General features: G+C 36.0%; 1 protein-coding gene across 1 annotated transcript; it reads left to right on the forward strand.

The window, feature by feature from the left end:
* The first annotated feature begins 2,491 nt into the window (after nucleotides 1–2,491).
* On the forward strand, nucleotides 2,492–9,086 carry LOC126821945 (galactose-3-O-sulfotransferase 4). The gene is made up of 3 exons (XM_050550642.2): nucleotides 2,492–2,602; nucleotides 6,837–6,929; nucleotides 7,861–9,086. Exons 2-3 carry the CDS (start codon nucleotides 6,889–6,891, stop codon nucleotides 8,909–8,911), a joined length of 1,092 nt encoding a protein of 363 aa, XP_050406599.1. The 5' UTR covers nucleotides 2,492–2,602; nucleotides 6,837–6,888; the 3' UTR covers nucleotides 8,912–9,086.
* The last annotated feature ends 2,953 nt before the right edge of the window (nucleotides 9,087–12,039 follow it).

The raw sequence follows: 12,039 nt of genomic DNA on the forward strand, positions 1-12,039 counted from the left end.
CTTACTAGAAAAATTCTGGATTTCCCGAAAAACACTCATGGAGCGTATACAGGACAAAAATGTAAGGGTTCGCCTAATCGACAGCCCGAGGATTAGGTATTTCTGCACGCGTGATGTCAACGGTCACACGCGAACATTGAGCGCTTGATGTACAAGTTGATAAACTTTATGAAGAGTTAGACGTACAACACTATCTGAGAAAAAAATGACGGAAAAAGACGCGGGTAATAGATAATCCGAGAATTTAGTTAGGATTCGATATTTGAAATAAATAGTAAGTGATTAAAGACAACATCGTCTTATGTAGGCAATGAATTCTCCTCTGACTTCCAAGAGAGGTAAGTCACGTGACGTAAACATGACCTGGTTTGATCGAATTTTTATAGCAGGGCATTCCTTCGCAATTACAATGTTTGAGAAGGATTTGAAGCAAAATTATGACAAATTAATTAGTTTGAATATGTTTTTAGTCCATATAAACCATTAAATCACCCAGTTTGTACGCGGGAATGTATCTTTAAGTGTGTATATCCAATACTGATGGTTTTTAGAGGCAAATGGACTTGAGAAACAATAACCCTACACTAAGCTATTTTGACAAAATTAGATTTCCATTCTGCAAAAGTTTATTAAACGTTCTAAAATACATCATTATGCGTTTTATCGAAACGTCTAGTAACCGTTCATATATGATATATGAGTAATGCAAGTTTGAAACAAAATACACCTTGGATAGTGTTTTTAGTAAAAATTTGTTTCCAATGAAACACTAAGATTATTACCTTAAGAATTATGTACTCGAGTTCCGGTTACTTAATAATATGTGTAAAAACCACTCTAAGCAATTCTACCGGTGTCTGTGATTCTCAAAAAACGGCGAAAGCCAAAAAATAGGGATAACGCGACGTGATGATCGAGATTCCGTTATTTCCTGCGTATTTTTGATTCTGTAAAAATTAGAACTACCGGAAAATTCACAACGACACGAAGAAATGTTACAGGCTGATAATACAAGAAAGCGTCGGTTTTAAATGCCATTTACAACATGTCTTCTATTCACTTAAAGTTACAATTTCATATTTTTAAGTTATATTTTTAAAATGTATGAAAATAATGCCCTAAAATAGATGGTATGTATAAACAGCCCTACCTTATTAAAGAATAATCCTATAATTCACTATTACCAGTTGAGAAATTGGCAAAAATATCATTTTCAACTTCAAAATCAAACGTTCGAAGATAGCTATTCCATGGTGTGGAATAGGAAAACAAGGGAGGTAATTGTGTTATTATTTCCGGTGTGAAGATTTTTAAGTGTGAGAAAGATAACCTATGATCGTATAATAGTGAGTTGACAACCTATTCAGCAAAAGACATAGAAATAATTATGTTTTGACTTTCTTAGAAAATATGAAATTGTAACTTTAAACGAGGGAAATAAGGGAATCCTGATGCTCCAGTTGCATTATCACTGATTTTGGGCGTTCCCCGTTTTGGGAAAATTACAGACACTGCAATTATATCAGCAACATTATGTGTACTAAAAGAATACATAATTTCACCACCAAAGACGATCGTGTTAACATAATCCATGCCCTTGATTATAGTGGACATAAATTTAGTTGAATTACAACCACCATTGTTTCGTATGACTGAAAACAGCTCTTGATATATGAGTAATGCAAGTTTGAAAGAAAATTTCCTTGAGGTTTCTTGATCTTGGGATGGCTTCTGCGTAAAATGTGTTTCCAATGAAACGCTAAGAATATTATTACATTAAGAATTTTCAAATTAGCAAAAGGCATAACTACCCGAACAGGTTGATGTGTATACACATTTTCATTAACCTACCTTGAATGGTTGGTTTATTAGATGCCTGTATGTTTCTGAATAAAATTGTATACCACAAACTAAATCAATAATTTTGTTTGATTGACAGCACGTAAATATTTTACACCCGATAAGTTTCTAATTGGCAACAGGCAACTGCTCTAAAAAGGTTGACTGCCTATGCACACAGTTTCATATCAGATATCTTGAATAGTTAATGAGATATGCTCCCGAATAAGAATTGTATACTAAATTTTGTTTCAATGGAAAAACAAATAATTTGTAACCGGTGAAATATTTAATCAGAAAAGGATACAACTACTATAAAATGTTGTAATGTGTACAAAGTGTCATAAAGATATTTTGAATGGATGAGGTATATTTAAGAATAATAATTGTATGTCAAAACTATATTTACATCCTGAGAAATTCCTGAAAAGCAAAATAGATGTTATGTATACAAAGTTTCAAAAAGATATCTTCAACGGTTTATGAAAATGCGGCGCCGGATAATAAAAGTACCCCTCATAAGTTTACGACATGCTTGTATATTCTTAATTTAAATTTTGACGTCATGTTATTATGAGTGCCCTGGTTGGTTGGTTCGTGTTGTAACATATGTACATTAGGGTCGGTGCAATCCTTTCAGCAGAAGTATACCTGTAGCGTGTTCCATTAATTGTACACTCATACAGTGATCCAAGGATGTGTCACAAATCTATTTCTATGTGAATGATTCGAACTATAGTGTATCCATCTGGAGTTACTCTTTGTAAGTACTGCTCAAATTGCGGTTGTGTCGTTTATCAGGTAACAAATTACATGTAAACAATAGGTTAAAATGTCAGCTACTTTATCCCGATCATTTCTATATTTTCATAAGGGAGCGGCGATGGGTCCCGGCTAAATTTCTCTCATAATGCACTGTATGGCGTATTTCCGTCTTAATTTTTCTCATAATGCACTGTATGGCGTATTTCCGTCCCCATTTCTCTCATAATGCACTGTAGGGCGCATATCCGTCTTAATTTCCCATTTCATTTCCTTTATATTTTAGACTGTCTATGTAAATCGGTCATTTCTTCACATTTTGATTTACATACTTTTAAGTATTTAAAAATTCGAATTCTTGAACAGCTATCCTGCATTCATTTTTTAAAAAAAATAAAATTTCAATTTCTAATCAATTATGTTCGATGAGATACGTGAACAGTCCAAATTGGACAGTTCCCCCTTTGCAGAAAAACTTGTCAACACGATAGAGGGTGTAGATTTTAATGGATTATTTTCATTGGTAGGAAACATTAGATTCACGAGAGGATGAATCCTATTGATTTTCAGCGTTTCTTTACGAAATTATCCTCCTCTCCTGAAAACATTATGAACGCAATAGACGCTATAGATTTTATATAGATAAGATTTCTTCAAGGAGACTAGTAGTAGTATCTTATCAATTTTTAACATCCAAGTTTTCCTTTGCAGTTGAGGGACAGCTGCTGTGTGTGCGTATTCCACGATCTGCGTTGCTATCTTTATTCTTTCTTCTAACTTGATGATAGACTCTCCTGAACCCGTCTCCGTGTTGCATGTGTTCGTACTGTAGTATTTAAAAAAAATACTAAACCTATTTATTGGTACCCTTAATGCGTATTTTATTCAAATATATATTGCTTCCCTTAATGCGTACATTTTGTGTATATTATTTTGAATATTTTACTTATGTTTTAACATAACTGTCTCATAATCATGTATATATTTTGACGGATAAACCTGTAAATTTAAACACTCGTCTTTAATTCTAGACCAAACAGTCGACAAAGCGTACAACATACGGCCACACAACACCTATGACTCAGAAAAAGCCATAGACAAACATATACAGATAGAAAGAAATCTGATCTTATCGTGTTCATAAGCCTTCGTGAGTCATATATTTCTGAACAAAAATACAAAATTCTGAAATTTGGCCGGGTTCATCGATATCCTCCCTGATCTCAATTGCTCACAATATATTTGAAAATAAAAAGGGTTCATCCTCTCACAGGGCTAATGTCTCGCACTAGTTTTGAAAAAAAGGAAACATTAAAAACTGTAGCATCTCTTACGTTCACAGAGTTTTCGTTCGGAAAAGAGGAATGGTACTCTGGAACGTATGGTCGCATAAATATTTAAAATCGACAGGGTTTGGCCTCTCATAACATCTATCGCGCTATCAATGTTTTGGCAAACGGGGAATAACCCCATAACGTTGGTCGCATAACGCTGTATATCGACAGGGTTCGTTCATTCATGACAAAAATGATTCACACCAGTTTAGAAAATGATTCGTCAAACGCTAAATCATCTATCGCGTCCACTCATGACCGAAATGATTCACACCAATTTAAAAAAAGATTTGTTAAACACTAAATCATTTATCGCGTTAACGAGTCAATTGTTAACGAATCCACGGACATGTTCGACGATACAATACGCCCACATTCACAAGTGGACGTATATAAACGCCATGGAAAGGGGGTGGCGCCTATAAATAGACGCAGTACATTCGTATATCATGAAATCTGGGTAAACAGTTATTAGCCTTGATCCTTTTACATGTATTTGACTCGAATAAGATTCATCCTATGACTATTCAAATGAAATCAGATCCACGTTTAAAACGTTTGTTCCTTTTTGAATTAAAATAGAAAGCCATACAAAGCGTGGAAAAGACCCACACATCAGCTATATCTCAACAACAGCTTAATAAGGATCCTGTATCCTTCAAGAAATATTATCTGTATTGTGTTCACACAATATTATATGCTCCTAACAGATAATCCTTAATAGAATTAATTCAACAGGCTTTATTCTTTCTGATTCCAGTTCTGCAACAGGGTTAATATGTGGGTGTATAACAAAATCAGATTTTTGTTTACAAGATTTCGAAGATAAGGGCATTACTTCTGCAGATAATTGTTGCTCGGCTCTGCTGAATAAGTGAATAATTCTATCAAGTTTTGTTTGCTCGTCTGCCCCTGCCCCACCACCCTTGTCAGTGATGTAAGACGGGAGAAGGGGCAACGTATAGTCGTTTAGATGGGACAAAAAATGGAGGTCCCGTGTACACATTAGCGTGCACGTAAAAGATCCCTTGACAGTTGAAATTCGAAAAAAAGGAGACCGTAGCGCCGCTGTCCGGGCAACATACCCCTCATGGTGTAGTACGTTAAACCCCATTTCATTTCATTTGTTTTTTTTAATGCATCGCGTCCTTTCACTGTTTCCATCAAATCTCTTCCTCGATTGCTTTTGTTGTCTATGAGACTGTTCACGATTAAAGTTTCATGGCCTTACTGTGTGTTTAAAAATCCAAGGTTACTCGAAATGTATACTCTACATGTATAGTAAATAATGACATCGCATAATACTTGTCATTCTGAGAACCTTAACAATAAGCTCCAATGCAATTTCTTTTTTCATTGACCTAACAATGTCTTTACGTCTGAATCCATGTTTACCCACCTTCCTGGACCCTGTTCGTGCCGACAAACCCGTTCAACCCAATTTCATTTTTTTTAAACAGATATTGGGTTGCAATAAATGACACACGGCACACACCCTTGTTGACCTAAAAATGTAGTGTTGACTTTTCGTGTTTAATTTGAGGGTTAAATTGCACACTTAAACCACACACATATATATATTATATATATATATATATAAAAATTAGATAAATACACGCTAAACTGGATAATCGAGACTATGTTTTCTTATCGTACCGATGATAGAGGCTAGGCCGAAATTTCAATCACTTAATTCTCGGTTCATAGTGGATCAATTTGACTGAAATTTTCAGCAAATTGCCTTTACATTATCTAGTTTTTAATTATTGTAGTGGGAACGGCTATCACAGTTAATGCTTTGAATCAGTGAAATTGACTCAAATTGAAGCCCTTTTAATTTATAACAAAAATTGGCGTCAAACGGGGTGTTGGATTTCTTTCTTTATAAATCTCAGTCTGTATGTATGCCTACGTAATATCGCGACGATGATGGCAACATGCATTGTCGACTGTCAAATGTCCTTAACAGAAACGCGAACTGAATATGGAAATAGATTTATGAATAATCGCTAATTCTGCATATTGCAGGTCTTTCTTTAGGCCTTCAATTTTATATAAATTATTAATTAGACACAAATTTATTAATTTACCAAGACTATATTCAACCCTCAATGTCATCGGATGGTCTAGATTTTCAACGGATTTACACACGATTGGCGGTTAATGATTTAATTTAAAAAATGGGTGCCAGAGCTTTGGACTGCGGATAGGAAACGTGCCAGATTCTTAACGTCCCTTGAAAATCTTCGTAGTTTTGAAGCAGATCCTGATAATGTTTTGGCCCCTTCAGACATACACCTGTTTCGAAAAATGAAAAAAAAAGAACTAGCCGGTCATTTCCTATTTCCTAGTAATGATGACGGCATGTCAGCCGTGAACGACTCTTTAACGTCGAACTTGATGGCAGCAACCGGGCGAAATGAATGTGTCAAAAATTGCAAGAAAAAAAATATATTAAAGGGACATTAAGTACGATAAGATAAACAGCCGACAGTGCTCGCTATAAAAGTTAAAGAACGCCGATATAACGTAGAGTTTGGTGATAAGAGCATTATAATTGTTTATTACTCGATTATGAAGTATATAAAGCAGATTACTCAGACAATATATTTCTTTTCGGGTTTGAAAAGTTCAACTTCCAGCGGCAACACCAAGCTAAATAATTGCTGCAAATCATAAACAAATAAGGGTTTCAAAAGAACAAGCATCAGCACAATAACCATTGCCCGAGTACTAGTGCGCACTACAGGTCAGACCATTTGAGGTTCAGTTTCACACTTGCTGGGATTGTTTGAAAAGTTCTATAGAGGAACTCTACCAATATAATCGCTAGAACATCACTCTTCATGGGGGGGGGGGGCTTATATTCATTATCTGAAAGCACTATAATTTATGTTATAGGTGTTTTAATTGGTGTGAAGACAGCCGTTTGTTTGGTGAACGAACAACTAACATGTATCTTACACGACGAAAGGTGTTCGGACTTTATGGCATGTAAGTTAAAGAGACATTGTCTCTTTGAACAAGAAAAAAAAGAAAAGATAGTATGTACCTTAAACCAAATAAACTGCCCTCTCCTTGACAATCGCTGAAGGACAACCTCATGAAATAGACTCCATAGAGAGCGAGAAAGACAGAAAAGGGGTTATTTCAATAATTCGAATTAGCAGTTGGAGAAAACCGGAATATCCAGAGAAACACACAAGGCTCGACAGACGACCCTACATTTTGTCACGTACAAACGGAGAATCGAAACCATGCCGCTTGACTTTATGATACACCGCGAACACGTTAATAAAGAGGCCTGGTTATTTTTAAATTGACCAACCTAAGAGTTGAAAATATACTTTAGATCGTAATTTAGACGATTATATGAAAATACTCAATCTGTTTCACAGAGGTATTGCATCACATCATTGGCTCGAGGGCGCGTTAACCGTTTACAAAATACTATCTTGGACTGGATGTTCATGAATAGATATGAATTACCTTTCAGGTGTTTAATAACACCGCATGGTCTAAAATTATGCCTTTTGGTCTGCTCTATGGGGATGCTCGGTTGTCAGTCCGGAACGTCCCGAATTGACACAATTGCAATCAAGTGACACGGAATTCGACCCAGTCACAGATTTGCCAGTACCGGCAACTGAGGTGCTGTGAGTAGAATCGTGACGTATTTTAAGTAATAAATATGTTTCATTTGTCATGATTGGTTAAGACATTTTTTTATGCATTCGGTTGACACTATTTTTGGAATTGAGAGAATTTGATTCGGAACGTTCAATGGAGTATCCCCTATGAATGTTAGCGACAGTACTAGTACTTACTGTACAATATCATATCATTATAACTATATTTAACTTAATTGTTATTCTGGCTATTCTTAACAATTCAGAAAATTGATTTAGCCTTCTTTTTCTTGCAGACTGGCCCTTTTTGCTGTAGTCATCACACTGATGATAGGTGGTTACAACTTCAATAAACCTGGATCCACCAATCGAACATCGACAACGAAACCCACGCAGTGTACTAAGAGAACCAACATTGCGTTTTTAAAGGTGCACAAATGTGGGAGCACCACAATGTCAAACATATTACATAGATTTGCACTGAGATACAATCTTAATGTTGTTCTTCCGGATAAAAACGGAACAAGATTCTGGGTTCTTGGTTTACTGGATAAAGACACACACAAGAAGATTATCCCTGTGGCAAAAGGAGAAGAGTATAATATACTGGCTGTGGATACTTATTATAATAAACATATATATGAACAACTTATTCCCAATCATCCATTTTTCTTGGCTATATTTCGGGAACCTGTCGAACGTTATATTTCTTATCTGTTCTACCACAAGAATACACGTGAAACTTTAATCCAAAAAATGAAAACCAACCCATATATTTTCCATGGTTATACCGGTGGAGCACCGCCCATCCTGAACGATTTCAGTTTTTATGTACAAAACTTAAGTCTGATCAGATTTACAGAGCGAATGGACAACGAATTCGATATGATCATGGTGACTGAGTATTTTGACCAATCGTTGATTTTGTTAAAACGGAAGTTGTGTTGGACTTTGCGGGACATTATATATATTACAAGTAATAAGAATTTAAAGAATTCAGGATATGCTATGAGTCCGGTCGACAGACAAAACATTATTAATCATTTTAAAAATGATTCGATATTTTACGAACATTTTAAGAGTAAATTGTTTAAAGAATTGAGTAAACTTGGTGCCGGATTTTTAGAAGAATTACACCAATTTAAAATGATTCTTAAACTTGTTAAAGATTATTGTACATTTGTTAAGAAGGGAGATACGTCTCTTGTTATTCCTAAATCCTCGTGGAACCAACGTTTTATTGTAGATCCTTATGAATGTTTTATTATGCAATTGACAGAATTTCCCCTTGTTCAGATATTACAGAAACGTCAGCATAAATTATACTACGAACGTTCAAAACCATAGTATATGTCATTTTGTTTATTACATGCAGTTCACGTACCTATTGCACTTGTGGGCATCGACTTAGGTCACCTAAGTTTGCCTGTCTTCGCACTCCGACCTGTCCTCACATTGAACAATATAAACGCTATTGTTTTTTAATTTATTTTGCGTGTCCGGGTCAGGGGTCGGTTGTTCAAAGCTCCGTTAACTAGATGGAGTCAACGGGTGACTTTAACGAAGAGAACGTCTGTAACATCTCCTCAAGAAAGGTGTTGAGCCCCGTTATCGGTTTAACGATGCCATTAGTCGGCTGTCAGTTAGCAAAAGTCCTATTAGGGAGGGGCGGGACTATCCCATTTTCTATACTATAATATTCTAAAGAATTTTGGGGGTCTGCGGGTAATAACGGCCCCAAATATTCCACAATTTCTGTAGTGTATAACCTATGTTTTTTACTACAGTTTTATGGTTAAAAAATTTATAGGAAAATATAAAGTATTCTAAAGATTTTTATAGGGTTTTTCTGTAGGAAATTCTACAGTTATAATTTTGTTTTTAACCAGGTTTTGTGAACAAACTGCACATTTGTCCCACTTTTTTTAGTTTCTTGTCAGTAGGAACTTTTAAGATATTGTTATACATGTACATTGTATTTATAATTTAAAATTTCATTCAATGACCTAACAATCTTCTGTTGAATTAACTTTAAATCAGTCCGTTAGCTAATATATTTGTGCGTGTCATGTTTAGGGCTCGTTTTTTCAAAGCTCCATGGAGTTAATGGGTAACTTTAACGATGAGAACGTCTTTAACATGTCGTCAACAAAGGTGTTGAGAGAGAGAAATGAGGTTTAACGTCCACTGGACACAGACTAGGTCATTTCGGGCCTAACATAAGGTTTAATTTTATTTCAATAATTCGCTTGCGCGTAGGGGTCTTTAGCAGTGGGAGGAAACCAGATGACCCAGAGAAAACCCACGAGGTTGGACAGGCAACCCTACTCCTTGTCACGTACAACCGGGAATTCGAAACCACGCCAGTTGAATCAATGACAGGCTTATGGTACAGCGCACGCACGTGCTAATCATTCGGTCATCCAACCCCCAAAGGTGTTGAGCCCCGTTATCGGTTTAACGATGGCATTAATCGGCTGTCAGTTGGAGTATACCCTTAGCAAAAGTCCTATTAGGGAGGGGCGGGGCTATCCCATTTTCTATAGGAAAGTATTCTAAAGACTTTTGGGGGTCTACAGGCTATAACAGTTTCTGTACTGTAAAACCTAAAAACATTATAGGAAAATACAAAAGTATTCTAAAGATTTTTATAGTGTTTTCTGTAGGAAATTCTACAGATATATGTTTGTCTTTAACAAGGTTTTGTGAACAAACTGCACATTTGTTCCACTTTCTTTAGTTTCTTGTCTATAGTAACTTTTACGAAATTGTTATACATGTACATTGAATTTAAAAATTAAAATTTCAGTCAATGACCTAACAATCTTCTCTTGGATTAACTTTAATCAGCCCGTTAGCTAACAAATAATTAAATTGGCTTTCCAGCAACAAAATTTTAATGGGACAGCTGACAAAGTACGTTAGCAAGCTAACTATCAATTCGAGTTTAACCACAATGTTAAAATAATTGAGTTTTGAACAACCGACCTCTGGGCAAAATCAGGCAATTCGCACTTGATGTAATTTATATCAGTTGAACTATGTTGAGCGACCATTAATAACTATAATAACAACACATGACAAAATTATATTTATCTGGAATACAAGTTACTTTAGAGGTTAATTTCTGGCGATGTTTCGACCAAGGTTAGTCCGTTTTTACGATAAGGCGTGGGGGGGGGGGGGCACTGTGGCTAAGTGAGTAAGAACCTGGGTTTGCTTTCGCTGTTGGCCAAGGAAGTTCATCGGTATTTTATGTCGTGGTCTCCCCTTGTCAGTTGTGCAGAGGGTCTAACAAGCACAGTTGTCTAGTCGCTCGATCGGTTTGGACGAAAGTCCGAGGTCCGGTGTACACCGGGGGGGGGGGAGGCACTGTGGCTAAGTGAGTAAGACCCTGGGTTTGCTTTCGGTGTTGGCCAAGGAAGTTCATCGGTATTTTCTGTCGTGGTTTCCCCTTGTCAGTTGTGCAGAGGGTCTAAAAAGGACATTTGTCTAGTCGCTCGCTCAGATTGGACGAAAATCCGAGGTCCGGTGTACACATTGTGTGCGTAAAACGTCCCCTGCAAAATGGAATTCGATATAAGAGTAGACCGCAGCGCCGCTGTCTGGGCAAAATTTATCTCATAGCACATTGTATGAAGTATGGCCATCTTCATTATCCCAGTCGGAGCAGAACAGTAGGACGTTAAACATCATTTCATATCATTTTACGATAAAGACGAGATCTCCCTTGTAGACGAGAGAATCGTCGTTAGAAATAAACTTGTATTCCATAACATAACTTGTATTCCATATACATGTGCGATTAAATTTGAAATCGACACAAAAACTATTTGTTTTATAAATTGTTTGGATAATTTGGGGGCAAGGTATCCGCCATTTCGTCATCGAAATTTATAATAGATTTAGATTTTTCCACCATTAATTTATTTGTAATAATTTTATCAAAATTATGTTCAGCTTGTTAAAATTTATGGCGTTATTGCTTCATTTCGTAGTTTTCTAAATAAAGGCCAGTGCTTATTGTTGTTATCTTCCGCCTTTCAAAAAATGCTGGGTACGATGAATTTGGAAAAATAATTTTTGGTGAAATGTTTTGAAAGATTCTTATTTGGAGATTTATGTTTAAATTTTAAGAAACTATAATTTACAAATCTGACATGACAATTAATTTTAGTGTACATTTATCGTAATACGAAAACAAAAGAAGGAATAAGAATTAAGAACTGTGAACTGGTAGCTGTTTCTTCGTCCACAGGATTAAGCCCAGATAAATTTGATGTTTAGCAAAAAATGAAAAGACGCATATGCGTTACTTTAATTTCTTTTGTTTATTATAGATTTTATTAAAAATGGCGATACACCATAACGTTGCAGGGGGTGGGGTGGCCGAATGGTTAGCACGTGTGCGTTGTATCGTAAGATCTGTCATTGAGTCAACTGGCGTGGTTTCGATTCCCCGGTTGTACGTGACA

This window comes from Patella vulgata, chromosome 1, assembly GCF_932274485.2.
Source record: "Patella vulgata chromosome 1, xgPatVulg1.2, whole genome shotgun sequence".
Lineage (NCBI taxonomy): Eukaryota > Metazoa > Mollusca > Gastropoda > Patellidae > Patella > Patella vulgata.